This window comes from Lissotriton helveticus, chromosome 5_2 (genome assembly GCF_964261635.1).
Source record: "Lissotriton helveticus chromosome 5_2, aLisHel1.1, whole genome shotgun sequence".
In the NCBI taxonomy this organism is placed as follows: Eukaryota; Metazoa; Chordata; class Amphibia; order Caudata; family Salamandridae; genus Lissotriton; species Lissotriton helveticus.
Genome location: NC_136066.1, coordinates 15,346,282 through 15,366,886, shown reverse-complemented (window position 1 = coordinate 15,366,886; position 20,605 = coordinate 15,346,282). Strand labels below are relative to the sequence as shown.

The window sequence follows — 20,605 nt, the reverse complement described above, 5'->3', positions numbered from 1 at the left end:
CCAGCGTTTTACTGCGCAGACACGCGTGGTTACGCATATCTGGTTTCAAAAACAAGGTGCAATCCACCATCCTCAACCAAACAGTAAACCAAGACTTCCTGTTTGGCCCCCCAATTGACAACATTTTAGATAAAATGAAAAAGGACACTGAAACTGCCAAGTCAATGGGGGTGCTTCTGTTCCAACAACATCGAGGTTCCTTTCGCCGCTCCTCATATAGAGGCTCAGGAAGGGGCAACACATCGCAAACCTCCTCTACCTTCAAATCTAATACCCAGAGCACTTTTAACAAAGGCTCCAATAGAGGAGGTTATAGGGGAAACAATAGTAAGGGCAGAGGACGTGGAGGCAATAACACCCGAGCCTCCACTGCCACCAAACAGTGACTTCATCACACTCCCTCCAGACCATCTAACACCAGTCGGAGGCAGACTCAACCAATTCCTACCAGTCTGGAACTCCATTACCACAGACAGGTGGGTGAGACAAATTATCAAGTATGGTTATTGCCTGGAACTCACTTCTACTCCACCCAACATACCACCCAAACAACGTCCTATGTCCAAAGAACACATAACACTGTTACAGCAAGAGGTCCAATCCATGCTACAAAAGGGCGCCATAGAGCCTGTACCTTTTCAACACCAGGGAACAGGAGTATATTCTCTATACTTCCTAATTCCCAAAAAGGACGGGTCCCCCAGACCCATATTAGACCTCAGAACCAATACATACTATCAGAGCACTTCCATATGATAACCCTTCAACAGGCACTCCCGTTGCTTCAGCAGGGCGACTTCCTTGCCACATTAGACCTCAAAGACGCATACTTCCACATACCTATACATCCAGCTCACAGGAAATATCTCAGGTTCCCAATAGAAGGTCAACACTATTAGTTCAAAGTTCTCCCTTTTGGAGTAACTACAGCTCCAAGAGTGTTCACCAAGTGTCTAGCAGTCGTGGCAGCACACCTCAGGCGGCAACGCATCCACGTGTTTCCCTATCTCGACGATTGGCTCATTAAAGCCAAATGGTACGCTCAATGTGCAAGTCACACGTCTCAAACACTCCAGCTGCTGCACAGTCTGGGTTTTTCCATAAATTACTCGAAATCTCATCTACAACCCTCCCACATACAACAATATCTGGGAGCTACCATAGATACATCAGTGGCAAAGGCATATCCAAACGCAGTCAGGATAGCCAACACGCAGACTCTAATTCAAAAGTTTCAGCCACAACACTGCTTACCAGCTCGAGTGCTCATGCAACTCATAGGCATGATGGCCTCCTGCATATTCATTGTCCCTCATGCAAGACTTAAAATGCGTCCATTACAAGAATGCCTAGCACGGCAATGGAACCAGGCTCAAGGACAAATAAAAGACCTAGGGGCATATTATCAAGGGGGTTTATCTCCGCTTTTTTGGCTTTAAAAGCCAAGAAAGCAGAGATAAAATTATCCCCCTATTACCTAGCTGTCGCTAACACCAGTTAGCGACAGCTAGTAGGAGATAGCGACCATCTTGGGCCCCACTTTGCATGTCAGTGATATTTATCACTTATGACATGCAAAGTGGGCATGCCAAGATGTTAGCGACTGGAAACAGTCGCTAACATCGCTATCTCCTATTACCAACTTTTGGAGATATTCGCGCTAAGCGCGAATATCTCCAAAAGCCAACACCTGCCCTGAGCAGTTCTTAGCCATGTTATCCAATGGGCGGTGGATAACATGGCTAAGAGCATTAGCTCGGTAATGCATGAATATCGCTGAAAGCATTGCGGCCGTTTTTTATCGCATTTGCGATAAACCTTGGTAATACCAAGGTTTATCTGCGATAAAAATCTCCGCAGCTCAGCGGTAAAATTTTGTCTCTAACCAAGCAATAGCGATAATTATCGCTATTGCTTGGTAATATGCCCCCTAGTGTTGGTAGACAGTCGCACTTTCAACTCTCTGCAGTGGTGGAATCCACAAAACCTTTCCAAGGGGCGACTGTTCCAAGAGCAGGTTCCACAGGTAGTGTTAACAGCGGACGCATCACTGACAGGCTGGGGAGCCCACCTACTACACTACACAGTCCAAGGACTCTGGACAGTCAAGCAAAAGACACTGCATATCAACCATCTAGAGTTGCTAGCAGTATTTCTAGCTCTGAAAGCATTCCAAAAACACATATACAACAAGACTGTGTTGATCCGGACGGACCCCATGACAGCCAGGTATTACATCCAGAAACAGGGAGGGACACACTCTCCACAGCTGTCTCACCTAGCGCAGAGCATATGGAGGTGGGCAATTCCAAAGAACATCTTTCTCCTAGCAGAACACCTGCCGGGGAAAGACAATCATATAGCGGATCTGTTAAGCAGACACAGCCAACAGATACACGAATAGGAGATTCACCCTCAAGCTCTCCAGCCATTCTTCCAAGAGTGGGGGCATTCAGAGATAGATCTGTTTGCCACAAAAGAAAACTCAAAATGCCCGTGCTTCGCCGCCAGGTTCCCACATCCGTTGTCACAGGGCAATGCGATATGGATGAACTGGTCAGGCAGATTTGCGTACGCTTTTCCACCAGCCCCACTAATTCCGCTAGTAGCACGCAAACTACGTCAGCAGTCACTCACAATGATCCTGGTTGCTCCAACATGGGCAAGACAACCATGGCACACAACATTCCTAGAACTCTCCGTGGTTCCACATCAAAGACTGCGTCTATCGCCCCATCTTCTAACTCAGAACCATGGAAAAATCAGGCACCCAGATCCCAATCAACGGAACCTAGCGATCTGGCTCCTGAAGTCTTAGAATTTGGATATCTCAACTTGCCTCCTGACTGCATGAACATTATCAAAGAGGCAAGACGCCCAACCACTAGAGCATGCTACGCAGTTAAATGGAAGAGATTTGTAATATATTGCAATAATAACAAAATCAATCCATTAGACGCTTCAATACAAAACATTATTTGTTACTTGCTGCATCTACAAAGATACAACTTAGCATACTCTTCTATAAGACTACATCTTACGGCTGCAGCGGCATACCTCCAAAACAGACAACACCTGTCCCTGTTCAGAGTTCCACCAATCAAGGCTTTCATGGAAGGGCTTAAAAGGATAATCCCTCCAAAACATCCACCTTCACCGATCTGGAACTTAAATATAGTACTTACCAGACTTATAGGACCTCCTTTTGAACCACTCCACTCATGTGAACTGCAATTTCTAACATGGAAGGTGGCTTTTTTAATTGCCATCACTTCACTCAGACGAGTAAGTGAGTTACAGGCTCTAACGATTCAGGAACCTTTCATGCAAATACATGCAAATACGGTAGTTCTACGTACTAACGGTAAGTTCATGCCAAAGGTCATATCCACTTTCCACATCAATCAGTCCATTGAACTGCCCGTTTTCTTCCAAAACCCGCAGTCAGTAGCTGAGAGAGCCTTACACACACTAGATGTAAGAAGAGCTCTGTTATATTATGTTGACAGAACTAAACCATTCAGGAAAACAAAGCAACTGTTTGTAGCTTTTTCACCACAACATAAAGGTAATCCCATCTCAAAATCAGGAGTAGCCAGATGGATAGTTAAATGCATTCAAATATGCTACCACAAAGCTAAACGCACTCTAACAGTACCCCCAAGAGCACACTCTACGCGCAAAATGGGGGCATCCATGGCTTTCCTGGGAAACTTTCCACTAGAAGACATCTGTAGAGCAGCTACATGGTCTACCATACACACTTTCACTAAACACTACTGTGTTGACGTGCAAGCTAAGCAACAAGCTGCTGTAGGCCAAGCTGTCCTCAAAACTCTCTTTCAAACTGCTGCAGCTGGGGCAGGCGTCCACCGCTAGAGGAGATACTGCTATACAGTCTATGCTAAGATATGAATTCAGCAGCCCACATGCCTCGAACGAAAAATGATACTTACCAGTATTCATCTGTTCTTGGCATGTAGGGCGGCTGACATTCATATCGCCCACCCTCCTCCCCGGTGCCTGTCGCAGCGGCAGCATTATCTCTTTGCATGGCCATCTTTACTCTACTATACTCCATCTCTGCCACAATGGCGAAAAATAATCTAAGGATGGAGTGGATGCCCATGCGCACTGTAGTCCAAGGGAGGAGTCACCTATCTTGTGATACTTCGAAGACTCTTCCAGGACAACAATGTGCAATCATCCGGACCCAACACTAGGCGGCGATCTATGCTAAGATATGAATGTTAGCAGCCCTACATGCCAAGAACAGATGCATACTGGTAAGTAGCATTTTCCTTATTGAACAGTCTTGTTTCTCGTGTAAGAGATGTGAGCTGTTACAATCGCAAGACAATATGCAAGATATATTACGTACAGCGTAAGCAGTAGAAAGAAATAATACTGCAATAGCATTGTCTTTTAGCTATGACATATATTCATATACATATTCATAAGTAACATAGGCTAAAATGTGGATACTCGTATGATGCTTCTTCTAAGTAGTTCTACCCCAGTGTACCTAACCTAAGTGTAGTACAAGGTAAGAAGTAGGTGCTGTATTCTATAGTATGGTAAGCTATAGTTTTGTATGCCAAGAGTCCCTCTAGGTTCTAGTCTGCTCCATACCTTGGAATGAGGGAGGTGGGAATCTCTTTTCGGGTCTCAAACTCTTAACACCCCGCGAAGGGAGTCAGAACACTGGAAGCTGGATTCTCTGCGACCCTGCTCGCAGAGAATCCAGCTTCCAGTGGTCAGTGCGTCAGGCTGGGACGCGAATTCCCCTGGAGCCGTGGTTTCTTCCGAACTTGCCGAGGCGAGCCAAGCCGGATCAAGCAGTGGTTTGCCTTGGTAAGGGAAGGTATATTTATACCTGGTAGGTGCTTTGGAATGTTAGCATTGACGTAAAGTCGGGCCAAGGAAGACGTCATGAATGAACCCCTACGGGATAGCGGTTCATGCATAATAGATGAGTTCTTGGAGAAATCAATAGTCCTGGGCTAGGGAACTCCCAATGGCTTACGGGTCGGGTTTTCTAAGAACTCGTTGTGACGTAGGATGGACGGATGCCGGTGACCATGCCTGTATTCGGATAGCATGGCGAATGCCTAAATAAGGACTGTGATCTTATGCCTAAATAAGGGCAATGCGAATTGTGCTTATATAAGGACATGATTCAGGAAAACCTATATACGGACACCTAAATCAAAACACAACAATGGTAAATGCATCCGTCTTCTGTAGTAAGAACTTTTAATGTTAAACCAGGAGTTACCGCAGTGAATGTTAATAATCAGAACCTTTTGTAGTTTCACTGCTCAGTGATGGATTGAGGGGACCCAACTTGTGGTAAACCAGGCGACAATCAGTGGATATGTATTCGACTCATGGCGTGAAACACCCTTGGATGGCAATCTCTGATGGCGCAATTAAGCTTCCGCCTGGGTCTGTTTGAAGGGACTTGAATAGTAAATTTACAACTAATTTATTTTTCAAATGTTGTAAGAAATGATATCTGAGCTCCCCCTCACTCATTCACCCATTCACTCACTGGCGCCTGCACTCAGATCTTTTCCTCACTCAGATCTCCACCTCACTCAGATCTCCACCTCACTCAGATCTCCACATCACTCAGATCTCACCTCACTCAGATCTCCACCTCACTCAGATCTTCATCTCACTCAGATCTCCACCTCACTCAGATCTCCATCTCACTCAGATCTTCATCTCACTCAGATCTCCACCTCACTCAGATCTCCATCTCACTCAGATCTCCATCTCACTCAGATCTCCACCTCACTCAGATCTCCATCTCACTCAGATCTCCATCTCACTCAGATCTCCACCTCACTCAGATCTTCATCTCACTCACTCCCTTCCTTGGAATTGTATTGTGTCGTGTCGGTTTGTAGTTGTTTACACGCTTCTGTATTGTTTTGTGTCGGTTTGTAGTTTTTTACACGCTTCTGTATTGTTTTGTGTCGGTTTGTAGTTGTTTACACGCTTCTGTATTGTATTGTATCGCAACATTAGTAGTGATCAGATGTTCATTTTGGGTTTCTCTTCACAGGGAAAAGAAGGTCTCGTTGGACCCATCGGAATTGTGGGACCTTCCGGAAATCTTGTAAGTGATTTTCTTTTCTGATGTTACTTCATAGGTCATGACCCGCTGGGGACGGACTATTTCACTTCCTCCATCTCAGCTGGGGACAGAACTCTACTGCCCCAGGGTCAGGCCATCCACAGATGCTTCAGAGATGACCCTTAACCCTACTCCATGGCCAGGGTCAAGGGAGGAAACTCTTCCAACTGCTCCAAGGTCAGGAACTCTCACAGCTCCAAGGTCAGGCTCTCACAGCTCCAAGGTCAGGAACTCGCACAGCTCCAAGGTCAGGAACTCTCACAGCTGCAAGGTCAGGAACTCTCACAGCTCCAAGGTCAGGAACTCTCACAGCTCCAAGGCCAGGAACTCTCACAGCTCTAAGGTCAGGAACTCTCACAGCTCCAAGGCCAGGAACTCTCACAGCTCCAAGGTCAGGAACTCTCACAGCTCCAAGGTCAGGAACTCTCACAGCTCCAAGGTCAGGAACTCTCACAGCTCCAAGGCCAGGAACTCTCACAGCTCCAAGGCCAGGAACTCTCACAGCTCCAAGGCCAGGAACTCTCACAGCTCCAAGGCCAGGAACTCTCACAGCTCCAAGGCCAGGAACTCTCACAGCTCCAAGGCCAGGAACTCTCACAGCTCCAAGGCCAGGAACTCTCACAGCTCCAAGGCCAGGAACTCTCACAGCTCCAAGGCCAGGAACTCTCACAGCTCCAAGGTCAGGAACTCTCACAGCTCCAAAGTCAGGCACTCTCACAGATCCAAGATCCTTAAATTCAGTTTCCGATAGTTGTTTGAAGGAATGCAGAAGCTGGGTTAGTCTCCTCTTGGAGGGGATTGTTGGAAATGGCTGTGTGCTAGTGGGTTTCCCTCGCTTTAAAAAGGAGTCCAAAGGCCTGCTTTGGTTGTGTATTGATTTGCCAGTCTTTGAGTAAATTCTTGAGAAATGGAATGAGTTCCTTCTGTGCATTTAGGTTTATGAAATTCAGTGAGAATTTGATCAAATTCTTTATGCAATTTGTTGTTTTAGCTTTTTTAGTTCTGTATTCATCCAGGGTGCTTGTTTGTTTTGTCTTGTTTTGGTGTTTTAGTGGTATTAAGCTATCAAAACCTTCCAGGAGCCAGTGATAGGTTTTGAATGGAATTTATTCTGTATAAAGATATGTGTTGGTGTTAGTTGTGTTTCTAAGTATTCAACATAAAGTTTGTTCCATGGTGTATTTGTGGTTGTGTGTAAGGTGGCTTTAGGTGTGGTCATTTGTGGTGTTTTGTGTTGGAACGTTACCTGACGGTAGTCTGGCCATGTTTTGGATGCTTTTAAACAGATCGTGAAGTGTGGTTTGTACTTTGCGTACACCGTGGTTCGATCCATTAGCATGGGCGTCATGTTGAGCCTCCACACTTAGATGTGTTCTACTAATTTCTCAGGAGATGTCAAGGCAACCCTCAAGGGCATGCCGTTGAAGGCAGGCAGTTGTTCAGGGAAAAGGCCAGCTCCTCCACGCAACTCTTTGAGATGAATGGCTCATGTGCTGGGCCGAGCATCTCCATTGAGACACTTACACCAGCACTGCAGGACATTTTGAGGCTGTCCGCCGCGGCCCGTGCAGGTAACAGCGGTGGGGACGTGTAAGGGGAGATTCTGAGGGAAGATGCAGAGGGAAAATTAAATAAATAATACATTTTCCCTCGGCGTCGTACCTCGGAATCCCCCCTTACACGGCCTCACCGCTGTTACCTGCACGGACCGCGGCTGGAGGTCATTCCAGGACAGTACCTTTCCCAGCAGAGGCGAACGTCTCAGCTGATCCAGATTCCCCCAACAAAGGTACCATCTTTTCTGCACAGGGGTGGATCCAGGGGACACCATCACCACAGATGCAGTCTCCACCAACCCCTGCTAGCTCTGCTGTCCTCCACACCTTGGCCTTCACAATGAAGGCCTGAATGTCCCACCTCACGCCCACACAGAGGTTATTCGCTATAGGTGGCGTACTGAACACGACTTCCACAAAGGATTTCCCCCTCTCCATAGGCTTGTGGATATTCCGGAGATGATTCTGAGATTCCCACCTCAGACACTGGTTCTGCCTGTGCTATGTCCGCTTCATTTCTTGCCTCATGGTGGACGGGGGCAGCTTGGCCTCATGCATCCAGTGGCGGCTGGTGGGGTCGCAGTAAAAGCCGCATGGCAGCAGTGGACTGCTACCTCTGGGGGGAAATATTGTTACCAATGGTAATTCACTTTTTCGGTGAGGTGACACTAGTGTGGCAGACCTGGGGGGCTGCGTGATAAGGAGGTTATTGCAGGAAAAGATGCTCCCCTTAGGGGAAATCTGCCCCGTCTGCCAGTGGCAGGACGGGGGGGTCGCTGCAGTGTGGAGGAGCCCGGGGTCCCTGGGAGCTCAGAGACCCCAAGGGCAGAGCGGACAGAGGGGAGTGACCGAAGGTCAGGGGAAGGCCCGAAGGGCAGAGCAGACGGGGGGGTCCCTGGACACCTTGGAGCTCAGCTCAGAGAACCGAAGGGCAGAGCGGACGGGGCGTCCCTGGGAACGCACATACCAGAAGGGCAGAGAGGACGGGGGGGGCCTGTAGGGCAGAGCGGACGGGGGGGGGCCTGATGGGCAGAGCAGACGGGGGGGCCTGAAGGGCAGAGCAGATGGGGGGGGGCCTGAAGGGCAGAGCGGACGGGGGGTCCTGAAGGGCAGAGCGGACGGGGGGGCCTGAAGGGCAGAGCGGACGGGGGGTCCTGAAGGGCAGAGCGGACGGGGGGTCCTGAAGGGCAGAGCGGACGGGGGGTCCCTGGGCACCTGGGAGCTGAGAGAGAGGACATGCCCTGAAAGGGACACGGATGCCACCCACCCACCTCACAGGCTTGTTTGTCGCGAGGGTCGCTCGTCTCTGCACTCACCAATCTCTCTCATATATTTCAGGGCCCAAAAGGAGACAAAGGGAGCCACGGAGAGACGGTGAGTTCACCTTTCACTTCTAAGAGCTGCAGGGATTGAAGAAATGACTATGTTTTTTGCATTAAATGTATTAAAATCGTTACAGACAAATCAGTAGTAAAACAGATAACAGCAGAATCTTTTGGCCCTGCCGCGACGGGTCTTGTGTTAGTCAAGCCAAGTGCGGTAGTGGAGAAAAACCAGATTACTATTTAGAAATCCTGACTTACAAATCTGCAAGTGTATTGTTTTATAGTAGATGAAACATGGGACTTGAAAAGATCAAAGTGCCACAGAAGGAATGCTGAGTCGATCCGACAATAAGGGTTTAATTTAGGGGCCTCTGGGTGCCAACCCTGCGGTTCTAGCATCATGCGATCGCTGAGGAGGCCGGGCTTAAGGAGGGACACCTCCTTAAAACCAATCTCACAAGGGAGCTGCTCGTCAGGTCTTTTAGGTGTTACTTGTGTGTAAGCTGCCCCTCCATGCATCACTGTACCTCCATATGTCCCTGCATCTCCATGCGTCCCTGCATCTTAATGCGTTGCTGCACCTCCATGCGTCGCTGCACCTCCATGGGTTGCTGCACCTCCATGCGTCGCTGCACCTCCATGCGTTGCTGCATCTCCATGCGTCCCTGCACCTCCATGCGTTGCTGCATCTCCATGCGTCTCTGCACCTCCATGCGTTGCTGCATCTCCATGTGTCCTTGCGCCTCCATGCATCCTGCAACCTCCATGTGTCGCTGCACCTCCATGCGTCCCTGCATCTTCATGCGTCCCTGCACCTCCATGTGTCCCTGCACCTTAATGCGTTGTTGCACCTCCATGCGTCGCTGCACCTCCATGCGTCCCAGCACCTCCATGCATCTCAGCACCTCCATGCGTCTCTGCACCTCCATGCGTCCCTGCACCTCCATGCGTCCCTGCATCTCCATGCGTCCCTGCCTCTCCATGTGTCCCTGCACTATAATTCGTTGTTGCACCTCCATGCGTCGCTGCACCTCCATGCGTCCCAGCACCTCCATGCATCTCAGCACCTCCATGCGTCTCTGCACCTCCATGCGTCCCTGCACCTCCACGCGTCCCTGCACCTCCATGCATCGCTGCACCTCCCTGTGTCGCTGCACCTCCATGCGTTGCTGCATCTCCATGTGTCCCTGCATCTCCATGCGTCCCTGCACCTCCATGCGTCCCAGCACCTCCATGCATCTCAGCACCTCCATGCGTCTCTGCACCTCCATGCGTCCCTGCATCTCCATGCGTCCCTGCACCTCCATGTGTCCCTGCACCTTAATGCGTTGTTGCACCTCCACGCGTCGCTGCACCTCCATGCGTCCCAGCACCTCCATGCGTCTCTGCACCTCCATGCGTCCCTGCACCTCCACGCGTCCCTGCACCTCCATGCATCCCTGCACCTCCATGCATCCCAGCACCTCCATGCGTCCCTGCACCGCCATGCGTCCCTGCACCTCCATGCGTCCCTGCACCTCCATGCGTCCCTGCACCTCCATGCGTCCCTGCACCTCCATGCGTCCCTGCACCTCCATGCATCGCCGCACCTCCATGCATCTCTGCACCTCCACGGGTCCCTGCACCTCCATGAGTCGCTGCACCTCCATGCGTCCCTGCACCTCCATGCGTCACTGCACTCCATGTGTCCCCACACCTCCATGCGTCGCTGCACCTCCATGCGTCGCCGCACCTCCATGCGTCCCTGCACCTCCACGGGTCCCTGCACCTCCATGCGTCCCTGCACCTCCACGGGTCCCTGCACCTCCACAGGTCCCTGCACCTCCATGAGTCGCTGCACCTCCATGCGTCCCTGCACCTCCATGCATCACTGCACTCCATGTGTCCCCACACCTCCATGCGTCGCTGCACCTCCATGCGTCGCCGCACCTCCATGCGTCCCTGCACCACCACGGGTGCCTGCACCTCCATGCGTCCCCACACCTCCATGTGTCGCTGTACCTCCATGCATCCTCACACCTCCATGCATCCTTGTACCTCCTTGCGTCCCCACACCTCCACGCGTCCCTGCACCTCCACGCGTCTTGCACCTCCACGCATCCCTCCATGTGTCCCTGCACCTCCAAGCGTCCCTGCACCTCCACGTGTCCCTGCACCTCCATTCATCCCTGCATCTCCTTACGTCTCTGCACCTCCACACGTCCCCGCACCTCCACGCGTTCCCCGCCTCCACGGGACCCCGCACCTCCACGCGACCCCACGCCTCCACGCGACCCCGCCCATCCACGCGTCCCCACGCCTCAATGTGTCTCTGCACCTCCTTGCGTCCCTGCACCTCCAAGCGTCCCTGCACCTCCGTGGGTCCCTGCACCTCCATGCATCCCTGCACCTCTATGCGTCCCTGCACCTCCATGTGTCCCTGCACCTCCATGCTTTGCTGCACCTCCAGGTGTCCCCGCTCCTCCACGTGTCCCCGCACCTCCACGCGTCACCGCACCTCCACGCATCCCCGCACCTCCACGCATCCCCACACCTCCACGGGTCCCCGCACCTCCACGGGTCCCCGCACCTCCATGGTTCCCTGCACCTCCATGCGTCCCTGCTCCTCCCTGGGTCTCTGCACCTCCATGCATCTCTGCACCTCCATCCGTCCCGCAGATCCGCGCATCCCCACACCTCCACGAGTCCGCGTACCTCCACGCGTCGTGATCGCCGGGGTGACGTCGATGTATCTGCTTAGAAGCCGCCCCTGTGCGCTGACATCAGTTCTTTCAATTTCAGCACCAGCCAGCGCAGATCCGGAGAGACCGGAACCCTTAGTCATTTTTTGACTAGAGTTTTTTTTAATTTTGTCGACTTCTTTTTCCAAGTTGTTTGACTCCTGGTGCACGGAGAGATGTCACATCGACGGACTGGCTCCAAACCAAAAGTTGATGTCACTTACGGACCCACATCTCGTATGCCTCCGGTGTCTGCAGCTCGACCACGACCAGAAGTCGTGCTCTGACTGTCGGGCCATTAACCCGAAGTCTTTGCCGGAGCAGTCCCGAAAGCTTCTCGAGGCACGGCAGTCAGCTCCGCACCGCTCGAGATCCTGGTCAAGAGGGAGGTCGCGGGACCGGTCGCGGAGTCACCACTATCATTCCTCAACTAAGTCTTTGTCTTCGGGTAAATTGAAGCACAAAAAGATAGCGAGGAAGCACCATCACTCTTCGCTTTCCCCCCGTCCGAAGGCCGACGTGACGTGGGATGCGGAAGGTCATCGTCCTTCGGCTCTGTCCGCGGAGCCTGTTTGGTCGGCTCCAAGCTTCCCTCCCTTCCCGGGGGCCGGCGTGACTCCTGTCCAACTTCGTACCTTTTACGAAGCCCTCCGATCCATATTTGGGCAGCTGACTCCGCCGGCGCACCTTCGGGCCCGCGGACTCGGCTGGGGGTTCTAGGCCTTCAATGCTGCCACAGGGCCCCTAGAGATCCAGGCCTGGATCCGGATCTGCGCTGGTCACCCTTATGACACCTCCTCGGGCGCTGGTTCAATTAACGACACCTCAAACGCCGGTTGTGTCCCCAGTCGGCATCGTCCCTGGTCTCCCCCTCGACTTGGACACGGAGACGGCCTGGTGTCTACCTGTACTTTTGTGCCACTGTTCTAACCTGGTGTTTCTGGCAGACCAGCTGATGAGCCGGATTGAAGAGACAAACTGGCTGACTCATTGTCAGTGAAATTGCTCTCCCACCCTCGCAGCTCCACCATTAAGTGAGGTGCCCCTGCCCCTGCACTCTTGAGTGTTGGTGATCGAGGCCCTCCTCCACCCGCAGGTTTCCCTGCGCCTCATCCCTGGTGGTCCAGTGGACCTCTGTCTCCTTTCTCTCACTCTGCTCCTTCACTCGGTTTTCTACTCTTTCTATCTTTCACCTTTCTGCACCTTTCTGCATCTCTGCTCTTTTGTGCCTTATTTCTGCCCATTTTCCCTTTCTCTCCCTCTGCTCCTTCACTCGTTTTCTCTCGTTTTTCTACCCTTTCTATCTTTCACCTTTCTGCACCTCTGCTCTTTTGTTGTTTATTTCTGCCATTTTTCCCTTTCTCTCCCTCTGCTCCTTCACTCGTTTTTCTACCCTTTCTATCTTTCACCTTTCTGCTCTTTTCTGCATCTCTGCTCTTTTGTGCCTTATTTCTGCTTATTTTCCCTTTTTCTTTATCCCTTCTTTCCTCCCTTTACCTTTCCCCGCCGCTGCTGCCCCCGCGGCCCCTCCCCCCCGCGCGACCGGCCCAATCCAGCTTCCCTCCCCGCTCCCGCCTCCCAGCTGTCCAGCCCTCCCCGACCCCTACTTAATGGCGGCCACTGCGCGGCCGCTGCGCGGCCGCGGTTTGCCGGTTCGCCGCTGGTGCACCGAAGGCACGTCAAAGGCAAGCACGTCCGCGCCCGTCTGCGACCCGTCCGCGACCAGCACCAGGAACCCTGGACCGCCGCCCCGCCAATGCTACGACCCAGCAGCACTCCACGCACTCAACCCAGGCTGCAACAACAACTGCAAGGTAGCATCACCAGCCGACACCCATGGACCCTTCAGCTGTCACCGCTGCCGGCACACCTGCAGCACCGCCAAGAACACGGATCCAGCACAACCCGCCCACAAGAACACAACCGAACCGAAGACCCTGCAAGGCATCCTCCTCAACGTCCGATCCCTCCACAAACACGCCACAGAAATCTGGGACCTACTTGACAGCACCACCCCGGACGTAGCATTCTTCACCGAAACCTGGACCAACACCACCTCGGGACCGGACATCGCCATCGCCATCCCCCAAGGATACAAGATCTCCAGGAAGGACCGCCTCACCCACCCAGGAGGAGGAATCGCCATCGTCCACAAATCCAGCCTCCGCCTGAGCACACTCCCCGACGAGTCCACAAAACTGATGGAACACCTTCACTTCAAGATACTGGCCAGCCCCACCGCCGCCCTCCGAGGAACCCTCATCTACCGACCCCCTGGACCCCGCGGACCCTTCGCCAACTCCATCACGGACATTATCTCCCCGCAGGCCATCGCATCCACCAACTACACCCTGCTGGGAGACCTCAACTTCCACCTCGACAATCAGCTGGACCCCAACAACACATGCCTCCTGGACAACCTCCACAACATTGGACTCTGCCAGATCGTGACCGAGCCCACGCACTCAGCAGGACACACCCTCGACCCCCTCTTCACTACAGGAAACTCCATCACCTTCAGCCACACCACCGAACTACCATGGACCGACCATCGTTGCGTCCGCTTCACCTTCAGAACACCCACCATCGACAGACACCAGCACCTGCTTCAACAAAGAAACTGGACCAAAATCACCGACGACCAGCTGACCTCCTCACTCAACAACTCCACCCCAACCATCGCGGAAAACGACGACCCCAACACCGCAGCCCGAACCCTGCATAGATGGATCTCGGACAGCACCAACACCATAGCCCCCCTCAAGAAAAACAACAATACCCGTGCCAAGAAAGCCAGATGGTTTACCACCGAACTTCGAGAATCCAGGCGCACATGCCGCCGCCTCGAAAAGGCCTGGAGAAACACCAAATCCACAGAAGCCCACAACAACTTCAGAGCCGCCACCAACGCCCACCATCAACTCATCAGAGAAACGAGGAAAAAAGCGATTGAACAGCAAGGAACTCTTCAGCATCATCAAGGAGTTCGCCCAACCCACCAGCGAGTCTACCGACATCCATCCCTCACAAGACCTCAGCGACAAACTCAGCACCTTTTTCCACCACAAAATTAACAGCATCTACGACAACTTCGACGAAGACAACCAACACACTGAACCCTCACCAACCACCCCCGACACCCGGAAACCAGCGATTGATGACTGGACAGCCCTCACCACCGAAGACACACTGAAGACAATGAAGTCAATCCACTCAGGGGCCCCCACGGACCCCTGCCCCCACCACATCTTCAACAGAGCCGCCGACACCATCGCACCCATGCTCCGCCACACCATCAACCGCTCCCTGGCGACTGCCTCGTTCCCCGACGACTGGAAACACGCCGAGGTGAACCCCCTCCTAAAGAAACCCTCAGCGGACCTCACCAACCTCAAAAACTACAGACCCATCTCCCTGCTCCCGTTCCCAGCGAAAGTCATCAAGAAAGCCATCAACAGCCAACTCGCCAGACGCAACTTTCGAGAAGGCATGGAAGCCGTCGCCAAATGGATGAAAAACAGCTGCCTACAACTAAACACCAACAAAACAGAAGTACTCATCATGGGCCCAAACCCCGACGCCTGGAGCGACACCTGGTGGCCCACCGCCCTCGGAAACCCGCCAACCCCCACAGACCACGCACGCAACCTGGGAATCATCCTGGACTCCGAGTTCAAAATGCACCGTCAGATCAACTCTGTCTCATCTTCCTGCTTCCACACCCTCCGCCTCCTTCGTAAGACCTTCAAATGGATCCCACTCGAACACCGAAAGACAGTCACTCACGCCCTGGTCACCAGCAGACTCGACTACGGCAACGCACTCTACGCCGGAATAAACAAAAACCTCATCCGCAAGCTACAGAACATCCAGAACGCCGCCGCAAGACTGGTCCTCAACCTGCCAAAACACTGCCACATCTCCCAGCACCTGCGCACACTCCACTGGCTCCCCGTGGAGGCGAGAATCACCTTTAAGATGCTCACCCACGCACACAAGGCCCTCCACGGGCCCGGACCAGCATACCTGAACAGCCGACTCAAATTCCACGCACCCCAAAGGACCCTACGATCAGCCCAGCTCTCCTACGCCGTGGTCCCCCGCACCAGAAAGACCAGATCGGGAGGCCGCTCCTTCTCCTTCCTCGCTGCCAAAGCATGGAACGCCCTTCCGCTCCACCTCAGACAGACAACATCGCTCCCCATCTTCGCAAGAAACCTCAAAACCTGGCTCTTCGACAGACACCCTCCTTGATGGAATGGAACCTGCACCCCCCCACCCCATGCGCCTTGAGACCCTTACGGGTGAGTAGTCGCGCTTTAACAAACCCCTGATTGATTGATTGGTGAGGCCAGTGGTCTTGATACCGCCCCAGACCTTGGTATGCTTTCTCCTCCTACCGTAGCTATGGAGGAGGGAGCCTCCTAGGCGTTTCCTACTGCTCCCCCAGATAGGGAATCCAAGAAGCTGAACCATCTTGAGAAGAAAATGTTTTCTTCCGCCAGCTTATGACTGCGGTCAGTGAACACTGCATGTCTCTTGGGCCGTTACACCCACTCCGTGTGGAACACGGTTGCACAGGTGCTGCCACAGTGCCCCTAAGAGGCCCAGGTTGTACTTTGCTGTGCAGTCGCAGAGAGGAGAGATGCAGGAAAGTTCACCATTCAATATGGGCTGGACACCGCCGACTCGCTGAGCAGGATGATTTCAATGTCAGTAGCCCTGAGGCGCTATGTCTGGCTGAGGTCCACTGGCTTTTCGGGCGATGTCTAATCGACCCTTGTGGGCATGCCCTTTGATAGCCGTCGCTTGTTTGGTCGTCAAAGCAGACAATGCGCTCGAGCACTTTAAGGATTCTAGGGCTACGGCCAGATCGTTGGGCCTTGTTACCACCTCACGCCCCGTGCAGTTTGCTTTTCGCCCCTTTCGTGGCTATGGAAGGGAGGCCCCACCATGTCCCACCCAGGGTCACTGGCCTGCGCAAGCTGCCCATCCTCTGCACAGCCGGGGACGTGGGACCCGCTGTGGGTCTGGGGCTCGTGTGCATGCCAGCCCACCAGTGCCCCCTCTGCAGCAGCCTCCAATCCTTCCTAGTCCAACCTGTCAGGGCCACCAGTTGCCGGTGGGTGGCAGGATCTGCCATCACCACCCCCCCACTGGCAAAACATCACGTTGGACAGGTGGGTTTTGAAGATAGTCCGAATGGGCTACTCCCTCCCCTTCGAGACTACTCCTACATCCCACTCCATCGCATATTGGAGGATCACTTGGTCATCTCCGTCAGGAAGTTAACAGCGTTTTTGGCCAAGGAGACTATTGAATGCGTCCCTCTGCCAGAAGTAGGTCATGGTTGCCACTCCCACTACTTGCTGGTACCCAAGAAGAACAAAGGCCTGCATCCTGTCTGTGACCTCAGGGACGTCAACAACTTCCTCTGGAAGGAGAGTTCAAAATATTGACATTGGCTCAGGTCCTGTCTGATCTCGACCCTGGAGACTGGATGCAATGAACTTGCAGGACGCCTATTTCCACATCCTCGTCCTGCCAGCCCACAGGTGTTACCTTCGGTTCACAGTAGGCCATAAGCATGTTCAGTTTACCGTGCTCTCCTTTGGCCTTACCATCACCCCTCGGGTGTTCATGAAAGTGATGGTGGTGGTTGCAGCTCATTTGCGCAGCTCAGGGGTTCCAGTCTTCCCGTATCCCGCAATCGTCGCCCACCTCCAGACTACGGCGGACCTCCTGCCCAAGTCACACCTGATTCCATCTCAAAAGCTCCTTTTCATCGGAGCGGTTCTGGATACAGCGCAGTTTCAGGCTTTACCTCCAAAGCAGCAAATCCTAAATATATGGGCTATGATTCCGATGTTTCAGCCTCTATCCTGGGTTTCTGTGAGACTGGCCCTGAGGCTGCTGGGCCTCATGGCCTCCTGCATTTGGCTGGTGGACCACACCAGGTGGCGTATGTGGGCTCTGCAGTGGGACCTGCAGTTCCAGTGGGCCCAACATCAGGGGAACCTGTCCGATTGCATCCAGATCTCGCAGGGCACTGCACACCAATTGCAGTGGTGGCTAACGAACCAGGATTGGGTCGACAGCAGATCCCTCCCCATCCCCAACCAGAGTTCACAGTGGTGACAGATGCATCACTTCTGGGATGGGGAGGCCACATGGGAGAGGCGGAGATCAGAGGCCTCTGGTCTCCAGCAGAATCCGGGCTCCACATCAACCTTCTGGAGCTCTGGGCGATTCGTCTTGTACTGAAAGCATTCCTCCCCTCTGTCTGGGGTCGAGTAGTGCAGATGTTAACAGACAACACCACCGTCATGTGGTACTGCAACAAACAGGGCGGGGTTCAGTCGGGGACCCTTTGCCAGGAGGCTCTTTGTCTTTGGACATGGCTCGAACATCAGGGCATTCCCGGGTGGTTCAGGTTCCCTGAACGCCAAGGCAGACAAACTCAGCCGCAGGTGTATGATGGATCATGAATGGCGTCTTCAGTCGGAGGTGGTGCAAGGCCTCTTTCAGCAGTGGGGAGAGCCTTGGTTAGATATATTTGCCATTGAATAGAATGCGCAATGCCAGCAATTCTGCGTGTTAGAATTTCCAAGGTGGCACTTGCTCGCCGACGCTTTTCATCGCGAGTGGAGTTGCAATCTTCTATATGCCTTTCTGCCTATGCCACTTCTGCCCAGAGTGCTGAAGAAGATCAAGCGCGACCGGGCCCACGTCATTCTTGTGGCCCCGGATTGGGCACGAAGAGTCTGATACCCCGAGCTCTTGTACATGGCATCGATCCTCCGATCAGACTGCCTTTTCGGGAGGATCTTCTGTCACAGTAACAGGGGACGGTCCTCCCTCCGAACCTGTCCAGCCTCCACCTCGTTGCGTGGAGATTGAGTGGCGACAGTTGACATCTTTCGACCTTCCTCCCGAAGTCTGTAATGTCATCTTGGCAGCCAGGCGTCCCTCCACCAAAACTGGATACGCCTGTAGATGGGACACATTTGTGGCATGGTGCCCAGCAAAGGCTGTGGCTCCTCTTTCTGCCCCTCTTTCAGAGGTTCTCCTCTTCATTCTTTCTTTCGCCCTGCAGGGCTCTGCTCTGGGCACCCTTAAAGGCTATCTTTCAGCCATTTCAGCCTTTCTTCGCCTTGCTGATCAGCCTTCTATTTTCAAGTCCCCTATTGCAAATCGTTTCCCATGGGGCATTACTCCCCTGTTTCCTCCTATCCCTTTCATAACACCCCGGTGGGACTTGGAGCTTGTTCTGACTTACCTTACGTGCACTCCCTTTGAGCCGCTACATAACTGTCCTCTCAGGCTCTTTACCGTAAACCCTGCTTTTCTGTTTATCGTCACCTCTGCTCGCAGGGTGAGTGAGCTTCAGGCTCTTTCTTCTAAACCTCCTTTCCTTGCTGTTCATCCGGACAAGGTTGTCCTTCGAACTAGACCTTCTTTTCTTCCCAAAGTGGTTACCTCTTTCCACATAGGCTAGACCATCACTTTGCCCCCCTTCTTCCCGCCCCGGCATCCTTCCAAGCAGGAGGAGAGACTCCACCGTCTGGATCCAAAATGTGCATTATCCTTTTATTTGGATCCCACAAAAAAATCCCGGTGGACGACCAACTCATTGTTGGCTATGTGGGCGCCAAGAAAGGTCTGGCTGAGCAAAAACAGACCATCTCTAGATGGGTCATTCTTGCATTAAGATCTGTTATTCCTTGGTGAACAAGGAGCCTCCGGTAGGACGCCCATTCCACCAGGGCGACGGCAGCCACTACTGCTTTGGGACGTGGAGTCCCCCTTAGTGGCATCTGCCAGGCAGCTACGCGGGCATCTTTTCACACGTTCACTAAGCATTATTGCCTGGATACTTAAGTCCAGAGACGGCTTCTATGGTCTTTCTGTTCTCCAGGACTTTCTGGTGTGAACGAGTTTGCAGACCCACTTCTGGGGTTGGTATTGCTGGGTTATCTATTCTAAGGTAAGCAATCTATAACTAATGGTCTCTTTCAATTAAAAAAACTTACTTACCTTTGGTAACAATGTATCTGTAAGAGGCATATATTAGTTATAGATTCCTTACCGCCCCACACATCCTCCCCGTTCTGAGTACGGACTTCTAGAGTTAGGGACTCCATTTCAGGGCCCTTGTTTTGGGCCCCGGTGGTCAGTGTCTAGCATGGCTCTGTGCTTCTGGCGTGGAATGTCATGTAAAGAACTGACGTCAGCGCACAGGGGCGACGTCTAAGTAGATACCGCGACGTCATCCTGGTGATCACAAGGCCGACGACGAATGAGAAGTCGAACAATGCCACCTACCGACGCGTAGGGTACTGCTGCGAAAAAATGATCTGGATCCAGTCTGACGCCTGGGGGTAGTTCTCAGGTAAAGAACCCATAACTAATATATGTCTCTTACAGATATATCATTTTCAAAGGTAAGTAACTTGTTCTTTAGCGCCTGTCTTCTGGTGTCTGAAGTGCACTTATTGAGGGTGAAGCCTGCAGTGTCTGGGACCTTCCCTCACAGTGTTTGACGTGCTGCATGCAGAGCCTGAGGGTGAAGCTTGCGGTGTACCTGAAGTTCTGCACTCATTGAGGGTGAAGCTTGCAGTTTCTGGGACCGTCCCTCACAGGGTTTGAAGTGCTGCACTCATTGAGGGTGACGCCTGCAGTGCCTGGTCGCATCCCTCACAGGGTTTGAAGTGCCACCCTCTGTGTTTGAAGTGCCTCCCTCTGTGTTTGAAGTGCCACCCTCTGTGTTTGAAGTGCCTCCCTCTGTGTTTGAAGTGCCTCCCTCTGTGTTTGAAGTGCCCTCCCTCTGTGTTTGAAGTGCCACCCTCTGTGCTTGAC

At 52.8% G+C, this 20,605-nt stretch overlaps 1 protein-coding gene across 1 annotated transcript in view; it reads left to right on the top strand.

The window, feature by feature from the left end:
* Positions 1-20,605, top strand: part of COL27A1 (collagen type XXVII alpha 1 chain) — a 1,232,768-nt gene that overhangs the window by 1,148,827 nt on the left and 63,336 nt on the right. The window contains exons 52-53 of the mRNA XM_078646681.1: positions 6,074-6,127; positions 9,040-9,075. Coding sequence (XP_078502807.1) covers positions 6,074-6,127; positions 9,040-9,075 — 90 coding nt within the window. The remainder of the gene's footprint in view (positions 1-6,073; positions 6,128-9,039; positions 9,076-20,605) is intronic.